General features: G+C 42.1%; 1 protein-coding gene across 2 annotated transcripts in view; it reads left to right on the top strand.

Annotated features, from left to right (window-relative positions):
- Positions 1–20,693, top strand: part of LOC139915205 (neurotrypsin) — a 44,824-nt gene that overhangs the window by 20,942 nt on the left and 3,189 nt on the right. For both annotated transcript variants that reach the window (XM_078288888.1, XM_071903728.2), the window contains 9 exons: positions 605–783; positions 3,038–3,185; positions 6,145–6,323; positions 7,352–7,493; positions 12,142–12,356; positions 13,896–14,037; positions 16,979–17,257; positions 18,748–18,870; positions 19,845–20,125. In XM_078288888.1, the coding sequence (XP_078145014.1) occupies positions 605–783; positions 3,038–3,185; positions 6,145–6,323; positions 7,352–7,493; positions 12,142–12,356; positions 13,896–14,037; positions 16,979–17,257; positions 18,748–18,870; positions 19,845–20,125 (1,688 nt within the window). The remainder of the gene's footprint in view (positions 1–604; positions 784–3,037; positions 3,186–6,144; positions 6,324–7,351; positions 7,494–12,141; positions 12,357–13,895; positions 14,038–16,978; positions 17,258–18,747; positions 18,871–19,844; positions 20,126–20,693) is intronic.

The raw sequence follows: 20,693 nt of genomic DNA, 5'->3' as shown, positions 1-20,693 counted from the left end.
AGAGGAGGTCTGTAATCATATCTCCTCATGCCTAAACCGATGCATGGCATGAATGTCCACATCATCATAAATGTCAAGTGGATATAGCCTGTCGTGTAATACCTGTTGACAGTGAATATTTTCAGTTCTGTCCACCACCATGTTTAACAGTTGACATTGTAGGGTGAAGGTATCCATTGATTTTCCCCAAACGTAAGCCTGTCTGGATGGAGGAAAAAGGCTGATAGACAACTAGGTTTTGCAAGAGAACAATGGCAGCCCTGCCATAAATACCAGCTTTATGAGGCTCATGCCGTACAGTTTTTCACAGAGGTGTTGGTTCAATTCTGTGGTGTCAGTCTATCCCTGTTAGAGAGCTTCCATTTGCCACCACTGTTTCTCTTTACCAATGCAGTTTGACTGTGTTTGGCATATGTTGTTATGCTTTTCCATCCTGTTCCCCTTGAATTAAATAACTTCACAGTTTAAGTCCTTCTTCTTCTGTTATTTTGTGTCTGCCTGTGTTTGTGTGGGGAGTGTTCCATTTTGAGTGTATGAGCGTGTGAGTGTGTTTAAGAGAAGAAGAGAGAGTGGACTCCTTTCATCTCTCTGTGTATCCACCCAGTGAGATCGGTACAGCCCTGCAGCATTCCTACTTCGGCCCAGGCTCTGGACTCTTCCACTATGAGCGACTGGGTTGCCGTGGCAATGAGAACTCCCTGCTGGAGTGCCGGAGCAGGAAGTTTGTCACCAGTGACTGTAACCATGGCAACGAGGCAGGACTGGTGTGTGCCGTACCTGAAGGTGAGACCAGGGTGTCACTTCAGACAAGATAAAGAGAAGTGAATCTTTACAGGTTAATAAAGTATGATACAGTAAGAACTAACTGGAACTAGTCACAGCCTCCCACTCATGTCATGTGGATCAAGACATTATACAGCACCTCAAACAGTCATGCAGGTAGTAAGATGTAAAAAAAAAAAAAAAAATTGGATCAGACATTGACTGGATACAGGTAAGAGGAAATACAAAGCGGGCCAATCACAGTTCTTGCAGTCTTGCGTTGCTCCACTCATGTGACTCTAATGACTTACATGACTGTCATGTAACCTCAACGACTCTCACGTGACTTCATGGTGTGAATCACCCACAGAGGTTAAATGCCGGGAAAATCCCCACCTCTAAGTAGAACTGATGAGTGTCTCAGATGAGTGGCGAAATGTCTTCAACTCTTCATTTTAGTCCAGTGGATTTTATTACCTCCGCCAAGGAGGTTATGTTTTCGGTGCCGTTTGTTTGTTTGTTTGTCTGTTTGTATGTCTGTTAGCAGGATTTACAGAAAAACTACTGGCCCGATTTTCATGAAACTTCGTGGAAGGGTGTAGCATGGGCCAAGGAAGAACCCATTAAATTTTGGAGCGGATCCGGATCCGACTCACGAACAAGCAATAATAGCACAAACCTTGGCGGAGGTCTGCGCTCTCCGAGTGCCCTTCTAGTTTTTATTGTTTTTGGACTTCCCTTCTGAACACTTCTGGTATACCTGTGCCCATAATACATCTTCAAACAAGGCATAAAAAATAAGTTCAATGACAGCAGCTTGGTTTTATTCTAATTCTGTTTTTTTCTGGATGTGTGACAACTTTGTATATATATCTTGTTGTTTTATATTTTGAAAATCAATAAACAGATTTACAAAAAAATTTGGATTTAGAATTAGGGTTAAATTGATGTGAAGTTCATTAAAAGCATCCAACATGAACATTACCATAGCATTTTACCCAGTGCTTAATTTGTAAATAATGAGGTCCCGGAACACTAAGTGGTCGGTGTTCCCACGAGTCGGTCTGGAGGGAAAAGGTTCTGGAACATATCAAGACAACAAGTGCATTGGAGGCACGATGGTGCTCAGTACAGCCATATAGCTTACTGTAGACCTAACAGCCTAAACATTACAAATGACCGACTATATGACCTTGGAGCTCTGACTGCTGGGGACCTATAACAATATTTGATTACATAATGCTCATTTTGTCCAAACCGATGGGTTTTTACAAACCTGTCCTTCAAGTAGTAGACTAAAGATATAACTGCGCTGTGCACAACATAAAATGCCCACATACTTGGCTGTGAGATATCCTAATCATACATAAACACATCAAGGAAACTGCAATGGCTTAAATCATTTACCAGACAAATTCTGGCTCGAGTAGTTACGCATCAATATTCAACACAAATACTTTCATAGGATATCTATTTTAAACATAGGAAACAATGTCAGCGAATAATGAAATGACAGCAATAAAACGTGTCATGGTCATGCCATGCAGCTAGAAGTCGGCCTAAATGCGCACACTCAGCTGGACCGCGCTGGTTTTGAAATACCCACATTGATGTGGGGCTTACAGCCCTTCACGTCAACCAATTATATTACCAATTATTTCTGGACACTCAACATAACATGCGCAATTGCCCACATATTTAACTGTGGGACTTACAGGTCCGCACTCCAAATAATTTCTGTTTTCATCTATGCAAAAATGAATTTAGATGTTATTGTCCCAGCAGAGAACTGTAACACGTTTACAAAAAAAAAAAAAAACATGCTTACCCAAAAATAGTCCACACAGCGAACATATGGACAGCAAATTCAACTGTCTTTTAGCCTTGACGATGTCTAAAGTTTACCATAACACACTCTGCAAAGCAGCTCACTCATGTGACGTGATTACTATGCGCTTGTTGCTACTTTCTAATAGGGTAATCACCTGTCTTCATATGGAAATGAGCCAATTCGGTTTTTGCAATGGAGGGGAAAGGAAGAGTCAACTACTGGGATTATTACATGGCAGACAAAAAAAAAACCCAAAAAAACAAACTTTCATGCCACCAGGGATGCCGGGTCCACGCAAATAAGTATCGGAATGCAGGTAGTCCAAAACCGCGAGGTGCTGGATCCTGTTCCGGCAGGATCCAGCACAAATTAAGCACTGATTTTACCCCATATTTTGTCATATGCATTATTTGCCCAATTGTTGCTTTGCCCTGTTTTTCCCAGGCAATGGTGCCCCATTGAGGCTGGTGGGAGGCCTGGAGGACTTTGAGGGCCGTGTAGAAGTGTACCATGATGGCAAGTGGGGGACCATTTGTGATGACCAGTGGGACGACATTGATGCTGAGGTGGTCTGCAGACAGCTGGGCCTGGGGTAAGACAGGGTAACTTCACCTAGTCTACTGCTATGCTTCTGCTATGCAAAGACATGGAAATCTTCTGTGGAAGTCAGGATCTAATTACTATAGCTGTGGCACTTTATTATGATCTCTATATCTAAAACTCTCTCTATTTATATGTCTAATTAAAGAGAAAATGTAAAAGGAGGGCAGACAGTCCACTCATCACAGGCCAATTTCCACCAGATTTTTCCATCCTGACAATCAGAGGAGAAATTCTGATCGGAGGCTTGGTTGGGAACACTGGTCAGCACAGATTACCTGGTAGTGTGAGGAGACACAGATTCAATCACCACACATAGCTAATGAGAGGCCATTTTACAGTGAGGAGAGTGGAGACCAATAGCCAATGAGAGCCCACTTTACAGTGAGGTGAGTGGAGACCAACAGCCAATGAGAGCCCACTTTACAGTGAGGACAGTGGAGACCAATAGCCAATGAGAGCCCTCTTTACAGTGAATTGAGTGGAGACCAACAGCCAATGAGAGCCCACTTTACAGTGAGGAGAGTGGAGACCAATAGCCAATGAGAGCCCACTTTACAGTGAGGTGAGTGGAGACCAACAGCCAATGAGAGCCCACTTTACAGTGAGGCGAGTGGAGACCAACAACTAATGAGAGCCCAAATTACAGTGAAGTGAGTGGACCCCAATAGCCAATTAGACCCCCAGACTGATTGGTTGAAGATTAGAGGTGGTGATGTCAGTAGCAGAGTAATCTTGAGTGTGTGATACCTCATCCTGTCTAATCATCTGTTGTTCGCAGATTAACCACTAAGAGACTAAAAAATCTGTGAAATCCGTCACTCTATGCGTGATGCAATGCATTTTCAAAATTGGTTAAGATTTCAATAGTCTTCTAGTATGTCCCCAGCCTTAAGGGAATGCAAAATAAAGGCTAGCTAACAACAAGGAATGCCAAATTTGCCGTGCCGGTATGTGAAGTAGCATCTTTGACAAACAAGCTGGGGACAGTATTGTTAGTGGTTGATTTGTTCTGGTGGTGTTCTGGTGTTGGCATGGTCACTGGTAGGAAAGCTTCTCCACACAGGAAGTGACAAATCCAAACTTAAATGTGAAATCCAAAAGTGTCTCTTAATCATCAGCGAGCAGTCTGTCCAGAGAAAGCTGGACTCACCAACAATGGCTGAACCTCTTCACCACCTCCACCCCCACCACACATGAAGAAGAATTTAGTTTACTGATGACTCCTTACAGTATCTCAGTGTAATGAATTCCTCAACACTAAAACAGTTACCACTTGCTCGCATTTGGGGCTGCCAGTGTGTGAAATGGCCTTGTGTAGCTTTAAAGGAACCCAAATCTTTACTTTCTAAGCTGAACAAGAGGTTTGCATACTCATACAGGTGTACATACATATAAAAAGTAAAGTGGAAAGTAATAGGTTATCCTTTATTATACATTGTAGTTCATTGTAGTAATTTGTCTAAATAAAGAGAATAAGACAATAAAGAGAGAAAGAGAAAACAAATGCGGATTGTCTGCTTACTGTATAAAGTTGAATTAGAATAAAAAGGATGTTGAGAGCTACAGGAGTTGCCAGATTTAGATAAATCCCCCACCTCTTTCATGAGAATTTTCTGCAATCTGGTCAATGTTTTCATTATAACAAGGCAAACTGGCACCAGATCCCTGAAATAAAACTTCCACTTCCACTTCCGCTTCCACTGTCCTCTGCCTTTTTCCTCCCAGCCTCCAACCAGGGAGGAATCCTGCTAGAATGGTCTTTATTTCTCTGTGCACACTGAGAGTACTGTACAAATAGATGAAGACAAGACATGAATATTTGATTAGCAGCAGTTTTGATGGGTCATAGTGGGAGAGAGAGAGAGAGAGAGAGAGAGAGAGAGAGAGGATGGCTGATTCAGATTATTCTGATGTCATCAGTTATTGGCATGGTTGGAGGTTGCCAGGCTGAGTGCATACACACACACACACACACACACACACACACACACACACACACACACACACACTAACATTGTTTTGTGTTTTGTACCACAGAGTGGAGGTATTCTGCTGTTGTCTATAAATGATTCATCCCTCCATTCCAACAGCTATATTTGGTGCTCTAACACAGTTGCATTGAGGCACAGATGGATGATATGTTTCTATATTGCAGAAGTGCATGCTGGGTTTTTTTTTTCCATTGTGTGTATATTTTATATTGGTGTGTTTTTTGAAAATATACACCACAGCACTGCGACTGAGTACACACAGATGCAAAAACATATATTATTCATTCAACTAATGTAAATTGTATAGGAGAAATGCATATATCTCCAAGAAAGAATGCTAATCCACATGTTATTAATTTTAATAGTAGACATTGTCAGGTCAATTTGCATGGTAAAGTTGTGTTTGAATTTGTGTTGCAGTAATAATACATGGCATACATGTTTTGCAATTAAAGGGAATAGTGCACTAGGAACAGACTCAATGTCCATCCTTACTTCCACTCAATTCAGAAACTTTGATTTTATCAAAATCTGAAGAATGAATGTATTTCCACGTTTCTCATTTCTCATCTCTAATGAAATCATGTAGGACTGCTTTGTCATTAGCAAACCATTTGCAGTTTCAGTTGTGTTTTGATAAATTGATTCATTTGGAAGTAAATATTAAATTTCTTTTTGGAATTTGTTAAATTTTGTCAGTGAATTTAATTGAAGTAATAGTATGGGGACAGTGGAGTAATATTAATACTTCCTGCTCTATACTGACATATTTCAAAAGATGTATAAAAGGCAAAATTACAGACTGCTAGCTTGTGCTTGGGAATTGTTGCAAAATCAAAAACATATCTATATCAACAGGTAATAGTTTTGTGAGTATTTTATTTTATTTTTTTTAATTTAATGACTTGAGACCAGAATGGGCCAACTTCCATTGACCGTGTCTGTCCTGACCATTAGGGGTGTGGCCAAGGCATGGACGTGGGCCCACTTCGGCCAGGGCTCTGGTCCCATCTTCCTGGATGGGGTTCAGTGTACAGGCAATGAGCTCTCTCTGGAGGAATGTCCTCATAACGACTGGAAGCAACACAACTGTGACCACATGGAAGATGCTGGGGTTTCCTGTAACCCATACACAGGTCAGAACCAGGAAGGAAACGCATACTAACACACATGAATATCAGAAGAAACTTGAATGATCTTGAATGAACTTGAGAGCAAATAGGGTTATATAAGCACACTGAACCGACAATTCCAATACTCTGACATTTTAAAGCTGCACTGGCAAGATTTTGATGTAACAATCCAGCCATCTTATCACAAAGTGGAGCGTCCCATACCTACTAATTGAGATGCCGTAGTGTCTCCTCTCCTCTCTTGTCCTTTTGGAATCCTTTTGTATAAAGCATCACAGACCATTTTACTGTCATCATCTCACAGGATTTCTGGGTATTGATGTTCAAATGTATTTAGTTTTTTTCAACCGTTACCTCTCACTACCATTTAGAGACGCCAACATGCAAAATTGCCTAGTGCAGCTTTAAGTAGAAATGTATGACTAAAAATGTGTAAAGAAATCTCTATTCCAACATTAAAACAGCAGCAGTAGTATCAGTAGCAGCAGAACTAACTGATACACAAAGCCAGTGTGAGTTTTGGACATTATGAATAACATAAAATATATATACAATATGTAACAATGACAGGATTATAAAGGTAGGAGAAAAGATATGTGAAAGATTACAAAATATGTAGAGGGTGGTATTCAGATTAACAGGTCTACAGGAGGCTATACATACGTACAGAAGTGATTAGGCATGTAGAACTACAACCTTCCAGATACATTCACTTCACTTTACAGATGGAGATAATATGTACAGATATGCAGATCTGCAGATGGAGGAACTCTGCACAGAAAAGGTGAAAACTTAGGCACGTGTAAATGAAACACTTCACAAAGGTAGATGATGTGTACAGATGTGTAGATTTGGGTATGTGAATAGGAGTTCATTAAACACAGTTGCACAATGCAGACTGTATTCCAGATAATGTCTCATATTCCACTCAGTCTTATTCAGGATAAGCTGTTCATATGCATCATCACACCCTGCTCACGAATCCCCCTATGAGCCTTCCCATATCAGTGTTTCCCTGTGTGTGGTTGTAGATGGTGTAGTTCGTCTGGTCGGGGCAGACAGTCCCTGGGAGGGGCGTTTAGAGGTTTACCACCAGGGAGACTGGGGCACAGTGTGTGATGACAACTGGACTGAGCTCAACGCCCAGGTTGTGTGTAGACAGCTGGGCTTCAGGTTAGTGCATCACTATACCTTGATCACTGTGTAACACCTCTGTACCTTACGAAATCCCCAGCATACCCTGAGATTTTGTAGAAATCTAAGTTAGGGATGGGCAACCATGTGCCATCGTGGTCCAAGAGACTGCAGATTTTAATTTCTGCTCTAGTGCTTGGCTGAAAAAAAAACCTGCTGACACTTGACCCTCCATGGCACATGGTTGCCCATCTCTAAATAAAATTGATTTAAGACAAAATGTTTGCCTGAATTCAAATTAACGAAACTGACACATTGTGATTACACATATTACACTAAAGTCTATCACAATCACAAAAAATTGAGAACAAGTCAGTCTGATGAAGTCCTAAGTTTGATAGATAATTAATAGAAATCAAATCTAATTTCCCTTGTTTCCAGAGCTCTCTACAGTTAAGCCGAATCCCTTCAAGCTGTGTCATTGCTTCTGTTGTTACAGATCAATCAATCCCGGAAAAGCAGTACTTTCTGTATCAAAATGGGAATTTGCTACAAAGGAACTGTTAATTTCTTAGGACGTTTTGATGGTAAGAGTTGATAAGTACTTGGCAATTTCTTTTGGAGTTTCCAAGAAAGAACCATGAAATTATGTAGTAGTATATTGGAAGCAGTTGATAAGATACTGTAAAGAGCAAGAGTTTCTGTAAGATTTTCCTAGAAACAACTGCAAAACTATAAACTATTTATTGGCAAAATAAGAGGCAGAGGTCAATTTGGTAACCCAAGTCATTTTTCATATAATTATATTTAGGAAATTAGAGGAAGAAGTGCTACTGTAAGTTCAGTGAAGCTATGTGTATGAGAATGACAGGTAATCTACATGCAGCTGTGCTCCATCTCTGTAGCCATCAACTCAAAGTTCTGGGAAACCGCTTTTTGGTCATTGGGTCATCGCTGACAAGGCTACCAATGCTAAGCCAGGGTGTCTGCCGGTAAGTTTGTGTTACACTCCACTGTAGCATGGCCTAGAGGATGTTTTGCCCAATGGTCAACATGTCAGCTGAACTGGCAACAATCAAGGGTGTAATCTCCAGGGCACACTGCAGCCTAGCCTGTTTTTCCAGGAAACTTTATTTGATCAACTCCACCAAACTGACCGCCTCATTTTCTGTATTAACTACTACATAATTTCAGGGTTCTTTCTTGAAAACTTTTCTTGATAACTTCCTTATACCCTTAATCCCTAGCAAACTGTACACCTGACATAAGGTCTGTGACTATTTCCTGGGGAATGTCTAACCTGGAGAAGAGCTGTAGGAGGACATTTGCTATGGCCCGGGCAGTGATTCAGCGCAAGGGAAAAGCCTCTGGATGGCAAGTAGCATAATCACACACCACCAGTATGTACCTATAGCCAGACTAGGTTCTCTCTAAGGGCCCTACAATGTCCATGCCAATCCTTGAAAAGGGCACATCAATAATTGGCATAGGCTGCAAAGGGAACTTCTGGACTCTCCTCTGACTGGTCAACTGGCACTCAGGACAGGCTTTGCAAAATTCTTGCACATCTGTGTACAATCATAGCCAAAACAATCTGCTTGCAATGCGATCTAATGTTTTAACACTCCCAAGATGACCTGCCCAGGGAATGCTATGGCCCAGGTTCAAAACTTTCCATCTAAGGCTCTGTGGCACTACCAGCTGCTCAGCTGCAACCCCTTCTGGCTGATGATATAGCAGTCCCTCCCGTACAACATAACTTTTCCCAGTTAAGGAGGGGGCTACACCTGTCTTCGCTCCATCTATCTCAGTAACCTTGCTGAAGGAGGTTTGCAGAGTTGAATTCTCACTCTGTAACTTGTTCGGGTCTCCTGGCACCTCCCACCAAGTGTCCTCGTCTGGCTTCCCTGGCTCTGGTGACTGAGTGACTGCTCATTTCTGGCTGTGCCCTTCATTTTCTCCCTCGTTCTCTGTTGCTTGCTCTTTTTAACCTTGCCATTATCCTCACCTGTAAGCTCAGTCTGGCTGAAGGGCAGGTGCTGTAGCCACTGGGAGTGAGGGGAGACACTAGGGGTCTGACTGACATTGTCTCTATCCTGCGACCGTGTAACCACCATATTGACTGGTTTACTGGCCTGCAGCAACTCAGGTAGAATGGGTACATCCTGGCCCAACAGTACTGGATGAGTTAAGCCTGGCACCACCCCAACCTCCAAAAAGTAGGTCTGGCCCTGTACCTCTAGATACACATGGGCTGTGGGATAAGGACGTTTTTCCCCATGGACACACCAAACATCTACAACCCAATTCCCAAACTGATTTGGATTCTCAACTAGGTAGGGTATGACTGAAGGTTTTGGTGCTGGCAGAGTCTAGCAGAGCTGTGACAGGGGTGCCATTCACTGAAATGGTGGTGGTTTGCATCTTATCCCTAACTTCCTGGTCACCCACCCCATGTCTAATGGATCTCGGCACACAACACATGGTATTAGCTCAGCTTAGCTTAGCTTTAAGAGCTGGACATTCTGGCTTTATGTGACCTTCCTTTCCACAAAAATAACACACAGGTGGGGCTTTCTCTGCTCTTTCTGCGGACCTCTCAGGGGGTCTAGATGTAAATGTCCTCACACCTGAACCTCTACCATCCTCGCTAGAACTTGGACCACCTCCCCCACCAAACCCAACTGATTAACCCTTCATCATGGAGGGCCGGTGGCTCTTCGGAAGGTCTTTGGTCCCCTCCGAGCCGAGATGAAGGCCTCTACCAGCTCTGCAGCCTGCTGGCCAGTCTGAGGGTTATGTTCTTTCACCCACTCTCACTTCAGGAAACAGAGTTTGGAGGTACTGCTCCAAGATCAGTACTTCTCCCATTTCTTCCACTGTCTTCTCTTCTGGTCTCAGCCATTTTCTGTAGAGGTCTTTAAGACGGTTGTAAAGCTCACGGGGGGTCTCTCCTGGACGGAGGTCTGGCTCCCGGAACCTTTGACGATAGCTAGAATAGCTTCTTTAACTTGTTCATAGTCCATTGACTCATCTATGACCATTGCTATATAGGCGCTCCTTGCCTTACCGGTCAGATAAGGTAGTAGATGCACTGCCCATTCCACTCTGGGCCACCAGTCTTTTGAATGTCGTCAGATATTGTTCAATAACGTCTCCCTCTTCTAACTTGGAATAGTGGCTCTGGTCCAGGTTCTAGCTCCAGCTGTAGCATACAGGTTCTGGCCAGGGGATGGCGACGCTGCCTCAAGATAAGCCACTGGTACTGGACCGCTCTCTTCATTGCTGTCTGGCTCCAACCTGCCCCTGCCGGTGTCCCGTCTGTCTACCTCCATCGTTGCTCCTGTTTGTAAGCCTGCCTCTTCTGAATCTGCATGTGCTTCGTAATCAATGCATACAGTTGATCAAATCCTCCATTGTCTAGACCCCCTGGAATCCCTCCGGCTGTTCCTCCTGTTGCCTGGTCTCCGATGTCACCCTGGTTACTCAGAGCACCGGGGTCATAGTGGAAGGCTCTCTCTTGGTCACTCTGCATGGCCCTCTGCACACTCCTGGTGTTGTAGCGCCCCTGCTTCTTCTTCTTTCTCTCCAGTGTCAATGACGCAAAAACATCCCACCACTGGCACACTTGTAGAGTTACTGCTTGTACCACTACTTAAAAAGGATGCTAGTGTGGCTAATTGGCGCTGGAGAAATGTCAAAAAAAGGTGTACTGAAGAAGGGAGTCATGAGGCGGAGGTATAATGCAAAAAGGTTGTGGTTTTATTAACCAAAACATCATAATATACAAAAATCAAGAAACATAAAGATGCAGCCCCGGGATGCTACAAATATCAACTTGAATCATAAACACTTCCACAGCCTCACAGCAAGCTGTTATTCTCTCTCTCTACTAAGGTCAGAATGACCAGCTTGAACTATCAACTCAGGTAAGCACAGGGTAGGCTATACAAGAGGAGGTACTGTAAACATTCTTAAGATATAAATGAAAAATAAGTTTTCAAACATAAGTTGACTATCTAAAAAACAACACTTGACATATAGTCACCACTCTATGTGGGCAATTTAACTTCCACATTACACTTTAGCCAGGGTAACTCCCTCCCCCATTGACTTGGTATGGCCCAGGCCACACCTTAAATACAGGGATGCAGCCACGTGCTCTCCCTTGTACTCTAACCAGCCCAAGGAACAGGTAAGACTCTGCACAGGTTAAGTTAACATAACTGATTAGAATGCATTAATTCTGGGGGAAATAGGGTCAGGTGAAAAGGTAGGGGAGACGCCTTTTCACAGAAACGTTTTTAGAAATTATTAGGTAGTTACCAACTCTACCATTGAACGCTTCCTCTATTTTGGCTATAATTAGTACATAAAGTCATGGTTCTTTCCGGGAAACTTCCTAAGAAATTAACAGTTCCTTTCTAGGAAATTGTGGACCTGTAAAATAAAGTGTTACTCGAACTCCCATTTTGATACAGAAAGTACTGCTTTAAAGCGTTTCCAGAGTTCTCATTTTTTTGCACACACAACTTCCATTCATTTGCATTGGTGCTTTCCCCTCATGATTTCCAGGTTTTTGGTGATGTTGTGATTATGTTCCTTACTATAGATTCCTTAAAAATGAATGCAAACAGACAGATAAACTTTAAAAATGAAATGTTCTGCGGTTATGTCTTGGCTACAGGGGGCGAGCAGAGGTGGCCCCAGATGGGGTGTATGGCGAGGGTGTGGGGTTGATCCTGCTGGACGAGGTGCAGTGTCAGGGTACAGAGGGAACTCTGTCAGTCTGCACCCACACTGAGTGGGGGCGCCACGACTGCTCCCACAGTGAGGACGTAGGGGTTCGCTGTGAGAGGGGAGGTGACACCAACAAGATACCAGGCCTGCCGCCTCCCACTGGTACGTACACCTAGGGGTGGGATTTGAGGGGAGAAAAGAAATTGAGAGAAGAAAATCTGCCATGCTCTCACTTCCGGACAGGACGGACCTCCATTTCAGAGTAAAAGCGTTACTTTTTGCTGGCCTGAACTTGTCAACCTGTAGATTTGAATAAGCTACATTATAAAGTTTTTTTTAAGCTTCACAGCTTGCTTTCTAACGTAAAGTAGCTAACGTTAGCCTAGACAAGTAACAAGCTAGTGGTCGGTACATTACGATCAGGCGTCAAGGAGCAAGTCAAGCACAACAAACTGGATTAGACTAGGATGAAGACGATGGCTTTGATTCACATCATTTTTAACCAACACTGAATGGATTACATTGAAGCTCCATGATCAGTGATGTCTTCATTTGTAGGACATTTAAGATTAATTCCATTGGGTTGATGATATAGGGTCTGTAAAAATAATATTATTATTATTTTCACATTTCTGGAGGATGACATGAGGATGACATGGCAAGTAACTGAGTGGAAACCACAGTTTAGCAAGTCAAGGTCAATTGGAGAAATCAGAGAACACCAAGCTGTTTAAACAGTAATGTATAGGCCTAGATAGATTTTTCTTAAGGCGGTAAGAGATTGTTGAGACAGGTGATATTGGAGGTGTCCTGCAGAAGCCCTGTAAACCTTTTCAGGAGTTAAAAAAAGCTTTTCATTAAGCTGTGTATCTATTTTATGATATTATGCAATATTACATTATGCAATGCATTTTCACATGCATTTGTTTAGGTCCCAGGGTCATGCAATGTTTTCTAAACATGGGACCAATGACAGCTATCAATTGTAATTATGAATTTATTGTTAATAATTCAACTTGTGCTTCCTCGCTATTCATTGGCTGTGAGCTTTGGGTCCAGCCCTCTCTACATTTTGAGGTAAAGTGTTTATCATTTGCTCCTGTCCCCTGTCCTGCTGAAGAAAGTCGGTCTAGTTTAAAGCTGCAATAAACGATTTTTCTGACCACTAGCGGGCGACAGAAACCACAACACATTTGTAAATAACACACAGCAAAGCCATTGCACTATAGAGGCCTAGGACGGAGAAATGGAATGATAAATCCTAATAGCTAAGTTAAATGTACCTGCTGAGAAGTCTCACCTGTTACCAGTCTCACTTTGCCAGCACTTTCTCCCGCTGAAGGTTACATGTGCCATACTGACAAGTGAAGAGGTAGGTAGCAAGTTTACTAGTGTACTCGCTTGCTTCATCGATTCTGAATTTTTTTCAGGACTGGGAGGGGGTGAGAGACGCTTTTACACAGCGAGGGAGGTGCCAAGCTAATTTTAAGGAGGTGAAAACAGCAACACAGCTGGCCCGTGTGTGTGGATATTGGTTTATATCATTATGTCTCAATGAAATCTCCACATAGCACACATTAGTTTCAGGATATGGTTATATGGTCTTATATCGCTTATTGCAAGTTTAACTGTCCCATTATGTACCAGAAGACTGGTCTGAGTCCATGTTTTTGATAATCTAACATTAATGATTGTTTGCAGGCCCTCTGGTGCGGTTGGTTGCCGGAGAGAGCAGGAAGGAGGGTAGAGTGGAAGTCTTCATCAACAGCCAATGGGGAAGTGTGTGTGATGATGGCTGGAATGACATCAATGCAGCCGTGGTGTGCAGACAGCTGGGATTCATGTTAGTATGGATTATAGCTTCTCACTCTCTCTGTCTCTGTCCCTCATTTGCTATGCTTCCATGCATGGAGAATTGTGTTTTTAACCCAGTTATTCTGTAACCTGGTTTTGGGTAGACACATGTCAAAACTGTCAAACCTTTAACGCAAAACTACCATCAACTGGTTTAGACTGAAACCATGATTTTCATAGCTACCTATACACAGAAATAGAACGGATATAAAGGTCATATCACTGTTTGTCCTGGTAATTTGGCTAGTATAGCATACAATTATAATGCAAGCCTGGGCAGTAAGGCAGTAAGTGTGTTACACTTGCACACTGTGCAGATGTGCTGTGCTGTGGCTGTAGCCTAGGTGTCAGTCATCTTTTTCCTCTGTAAACGAGTTTGCAACCGCTGGAAGACCATGCGTTGTCAAGCAGTTGGATTGCAGCTTGTGTCGCAAAAAACTGTGAATAGTCATAGTTCGATTAAGGTGTATACATGTCTAAAATACCCTTCAATAATGCAACTAAAATTGGAATACCCCATGTGTTAATGCGATTATGCTTACCCTGACTATGATCTTATTCAGGTTAAGGTAATCAGAAAATGCTGTTTACATGGCAATTTCTTATTCAGATTATTATCTTAATCGGGTTATTGCTGTCCATGTAAACATGGCCACTGTCTTTTATGTGATGTCTTTACTGCAGGTTGTTGTATGTGTTCTTATGAGTATTTTAAACCCTGGCTGCAAATGAAATTGAAAGTTGAATAAGGACAACGGAACATAAAATGTATTTAATTTCCAATTTCTCCTGACTCTATAGCTGTATAGCTGTATTACAGCCATGAATTGAATGAGGTATTGACTAATAACCATAGTCTTCTGTATTTAATTTTTCAGACTTTTCCATCATTTGGGGGTTTTAGAACAAGTCGTATTCATTTCAAAAGCTGTGTCCTGTTGTTTTCTCCATTCCCCAATTATATCCTGCTAGATTGGCAGGTATGTAGTAATAAGAGATAATACTAGAAGTCACTCAATAGAGCACAAACCAATGCTGAGCAAGTCTCCAACTTGCAAAGCTGCAGCCTCCGTAACGGTTTGTTTGTTTACTGTTTGTCTTCTGGGTTTGCTTTTCCTTCAAAATAGCACATGAATGTAGTGCTGTTTAGGGGCTGACTTGGAAGTCCTGGATATCGGACTTTCCACATGAAAGGTGCATAAAAGTTACGCCTAAAAATGATAATCGTCTAATGGTAGAAATCCCAGATCTGGGTCATCACCAAAATCTAATCAACTGATCCTTGGGCCAAGGGCTATGTGTCCACCACATTTCAGCTAAATCTGTTTGTTACTTTTTGAGATATCTTACTAATAGAGAACAGACTGGGGTGAAAACATAACCTCCTTCCAATGTCATTGACAGAAGTAATAATACATCTAGTAGTAATCCTGTCATATTTTTGAAATATAGTTTGGGGGGGGGGGGTTAAGATAAGATGAAACAAATGATTTCTGTGGGGAAATTGGGTTGCGAAAATAGTAATAGGATACAATAAAGACAAATAAAATAGAATATTAACAAGACCTAATATTTGACCAGAGCAAAAGAGGGCTATATGAAACATACACATCCAACAATTTCAACAGTAGAACATGTTATGTAGAAATGTATGAATGAAAACACAAGAGTGAAGAGGGTGTGCAATTAGCAAACGGCAGTAGCAACAGTAGACATTAGACAAAAAGAATGTGAAATATGTGCTGTATGGAAAAAAGTGAAATATTATAGACATATCGTTGTATGCATTATATACACTGAACAAAAATATAAACGCAACACTTTTGTTTTTGCTCCCATTTTTCATGAGTTGAAATAAAAGATCTAAGACTTTTTCTATGCACACAAAAGGCTTATTTCTCTCAAATTTTGTTCACAAATTTGTTTAAATCTGTGTTAGTGAGCACTTCTCCTTTGCCAAGATAATCCATCTACCTGACAGGTGTGGCATATCAAGATGCTGATTAAACAGCATGATTATTGCACAGGTGTGCCTTGGGCTGGTCAAAATAAAAGGCCACTCTAAAATGTGCAGTTTTATCTTGAAAAAATACATTTATTAGGCACTGAACTATGGATCTCACATGACTAGGGCTACAGATATGCATTTTTTGAAAACCAGTCAGTATCTGGTGTGACCACCATTTGCCTCATGCAGTGCGACACATCTCCTTCGTATAGAGTTGATCAGGTTGTTGATTGTGGCCTGTGGAATGTTGATCCACTCCTCTTCAATGGCTATGCGAAGTTGCTGGATATTGGCAGGAATTGGAACACACTGTCGTACACGCCGATCCAGAGCATCCCAAACATGCTCAATGGGTGACATGTCTGGTGAGTATGCAGGCCATGCAAGAACTGGGATGTTTTCAGCTTCCAAGAATTGTGTACAGATCCTTGCAACATGGGGCCGTGCATTATCATGCTGCAACATGAGTTCTGGTGGACATTCCTGCAGTCAGCATGCCAATTGCACGCTCCCTCAAAACTTGCGACATCTGTGGCATTGTGTTGTGTGATTAAAAACTGCACATTTTAGAGTGGCCTTTTATTGTGACCGGCCCAAGGCACACCTGTGCAATAATCATGCTGTTTAATCAGCATCTTGATATGCCACACCTGTCAGTCTGGATGGATTATCTTGGCAAAGGAGAAGTGCTCGCTAACATGGATTTAAACAAATTTGTGAACAAAATTTGAGAGAAATAAGCCTTTTGTGTGCATAGTAAAAGTCTTAGATCTTTTATTTCAACTCATGAAAAATGGGAGCAAAACCAAAAGTGTTGCGTTTATATTTTTGTTCAGTATATAACAGATAAGAGGAATATGAAAATATGAGTGAAAAACAATGCGTGGAAACAAAGCCAAAAGTCTTGTGTCTTCTCCCTCAGCGGTGTGGCTAAAGCTCGCTCCATGGCCTACTTTGGCGAGGGCCGGGGCCCAATCCATCTGGACAACATTCGATGCTCAGGTACCGAATTGTCTCTAGGAGAGTGTCCTGCTGAGGGTCAGGACGCCCATGACTGTCGCCACAGTGAGGATGCGGGTGTCATCTGTGACTACACCCCAGAACCTGTGGGAGATGGTGCCATGGCAATGCAGACCTGCGGCCTGAGACCGAACAACCAGCGCCGCCGCCGCAGGATCATAGGCGGAGATAAGTCACTGAGGTTGGCACACACAAACACACTGCACTTTGGTTCCACTCTAATATATGTAGATTCTAACACACTCACACCGTTCTCGAGGTGAATAAAATTATTATTATCATTATTATTATTTTGCAAACTGACAATGATTATCAGAGTTTACCCACTTCAGCTCGGTCACCTGACCTCATGCTGCGATCACTCCGTACTGTTTACTATCGGGAAGGCGGTATCCATAGCAGCCAGCCATGTCTGCGTCCTCTGTGGTAATCCGGTTTGGATTTACTAACCGTAAGGGGTTTGTGAACACTGTAAAAAGAAAAAACACTTGGCTGTGTGCCAATTTTGCCAGGTGTTACATTTACAATTGTAAATTGCGAGCAGTCTCGATCTTGATGTCGTACTCTTTCAGTCTCGGTCTTGACCATGAGAAGTCTTGGTCTTGGTTGGTATGGATCTTGGTCTTGACTGAGACATTCTTGACTACAACACTGACACACACGCATACATACATACCAGAGCTGAGTTTGATTCACTTTTTGTTCAGTCTATTCAGGAGGGACGAGCTCCTTGGGTTGGTAGGATTGTACGTACATTATACTGCAAAACAGAAAATATGTTCTCCTGGGTTTCCTCCTGCCAGACAGGTGGGTTGGAGATGTTAAATAGCCCATAGGAATGAATTGGATTGTCTGTCTATCTGTGTTAACCTGTGATTGACTGGTGGCCTGTTCAGGGTGTCTCCCTGTCTTCCACAATGCATGCTGGGATAGGATTCAGCCACCTGCCACCCTGAAAATGAGTAAGTGGGTAGAAAAAACGAATGAATGAAAATATATGTAGATGCATATATACAAACACAGACACACACACGCCAAAAATAATTTTTACAAATTGCATTGTGTAGCCAAAGATACAACAAACTGTGCAGGAAGTGACACAATTTCCCTATATGAAATCTTACAACCTTTGACACAAACTTACATTAGAAGAGGCTCCATCCACTTTGGGAAGAAATTACCTGTTGTGTGATTCATAATGCAGAATATTAGAACAATAAAGGCAAACCTGAGAGGAGTGGAGTTTGGTGTGTGTGAGAGTGTGTGAGTGTATTTAAATGTAAATGTCCTCTCGAGCAGAAAACGATGGGGAAAATCCCCCAAAGTATGGACATTTTGCTTCTCACTTCTGCAAGGCACTAGGTTAAGATTTGGGTTTAGGATTAAGGTTAGAATTAGGGTTAGGTTTCAATTAGGGTAAAGATTAATGTTAGGGAATGAATGTACTCAATGAAGGTCCTCACAAGTTGTGTGTGTGTCTGTGTGTTCTATGTTGTCACTTTTTTTTATTTTTGTTCAGTTTCTCTTGCTGTATGCCACTTACCATATTATTCCTACACCTTCAATGAACACTTACTGAGTTTTTCCTGTAAAACAAGGCAAAGCCCAATGAAAAATCAGAAGAGTAGAAGAAACAGTGTGTTACTGCAGTCTGAACTTTATGTGTTTCAGGGGTGACTGGCCCTGGCAGGTTTCTCTATGGTTGAGATCTCAGTCTAGAGGGAATCATCCTCTGTGTGGAGCCTCGCTTATCAACTCCTGCTGGGTTCTTACCGCCGCCCACTGCTTCAAAAGGTAGGAGACAGCATCCTCTGCTGGTTACCTGTTAGGATTACACATACAGACAATAGGCCCTTTTCACATCGTCATGGTAACAGCTAAACCGGTGCATTACAACTTCCTGTGGCAAGTTTCTTTTTGTGACTTATTGACAAACCAATCCAACAAAAACAACAAAATTGTAATGGTCACTAGCACTAGATACGTAATGTAACAAATTAAAGATTTTGGGCAGGTTGTGGAGCGATTTAGTGAAGGCCATAGCTGGCAACAGGAAGTTGTTTCTCAATGCAGAAGCATTGAGAAACAGAACGTGAAAAGGGCCTATAGTCGGCTAAAAAATATATGATCCTTTTCTTTCAGTTGATCACAGCAACCCTCTTCAGACATTTTATTCCAGAAACGGTTGCAAAAGTATCATGACCATGAGTTGCAATTAGTCTGTTTTGCTGTTTCTGCATGCAATCTGATATTGATTTCACAATAAATGATGAACATTAGGAAAAAAATAGATTATCAGGTCTTGATTGAAAATTAAAAAGGCCAACTTTCCCTGATTACTTCTGATTGTATTTGCTGGGAAGAACAGAGATTCATTTAAGGTACTCTGTACTTTTTGCTCCTCTTTCTTGATTTAATAAGATAAGACTCCTCTCAACAAACAAAATGAAACATTTTTGTTTTTTTTCATTTTGTTTGTTGGGAGGAGTCTTATCTTATTAAAGGTCAGAGCTGGAGTATAATGCCATTTGTGGGGCCAAATTAACCAGAATTAACAGTGGGATTTGAGAGTTGCAGGTTATTTTGAATCAGGAATATCTACTCTTCATGAATCTATGCGCACAATTGATAGACTTACATTGGGGCTTTAAATGTCATGTATATGTATACATGTATGTGGTTCCTCAGTGTTTTATCAGCTAGTTATGGTCCAACACATTCAAGATTTCCTCTGACCATCATTTCCTATCTCTTCCTCACTACCTTAGGTTTGGCAGGGACGCGTCGCGCTATGTGTTGCGGCTGGGTGACTACCATACAGAGGAACAGGACGACTTTGAACGTAGCCTGTCCCCTAAACGCATCATCATACACAGGAAGTACCACATTCACGGCTGGGAGTACGACATCGCCCTGCTACAGCTCAAGGGCACAGAAGGCAACTGTGTGGCATTCAACCCGCACACCAGTGCAGTCTGTCTGCCAGCACCGGGCAACAAGTGGGGCAAGAGGCCTGCTGCCTGTGTCATCACTGGCTGGGGCATCACAGGTACTGGCCTGGCCTTTGCATGTTCAGTATCAGCCTCAAAGGGACACCATGACTTTGGAAACTTTAGTCTCATTTTCCTTCTATTTTTCTTACATCAGGCTCTCGTCACAGAGCGGTGAAAAGGTTTTGCATTGGTATTTCAGTCAACCGTGAAGGCTTGTTGAAGGCAACCAGTCAACAAGTTAAAGGAACAGTTCACCCGAAAACGAATTATTTTCATTATCTACTCACCCTCATTCCAGTTGAAACACAGGTGAAGTTTGTTAGTCCATATAACACACTGGGAGGTTACCAGCACAACTCTGTAGCAGCCTTCTCCAAAACAAGTCAGTAGGGTCAGGTTCTTTAGAGTTCCAAAAAATTACCATAAAATTACTCCATACAGCTCTTGCAGCATAATCCAAGTCTTCTAAAGCCAAACGATTGCGCTGTGAGTGGAAAAGAACGATATTTACACCATTATTTACCACAAATCTCCACAAGCATTGTTTTTGAAAAACGGTCACGCTTGCGCACACCCAGACCTCACACGTTCATGTGAATCTTCCCACTTCCTTGTTTACACTGC

This window comes from Centroberyx gerrardi, chromosome 15, assembly GCF_048128805.1.
Source record: "Centroberyx gerrardi isolate f3 chromosome 15, fCenGer3.hap1.cur.20231027, whole genome shotgun sequence".
NCBI lineage: Eukaryota > Metazoa > Chordata > Actinopteri > Beryciformes > Berycidae > Centroberyx > Centroberyx gerrardi.
The sequence above is the reverse complement of the archived record's forward strand: the minus strand, read 5'-3'. Positions and strand labels throughout refer to the sequence as shown.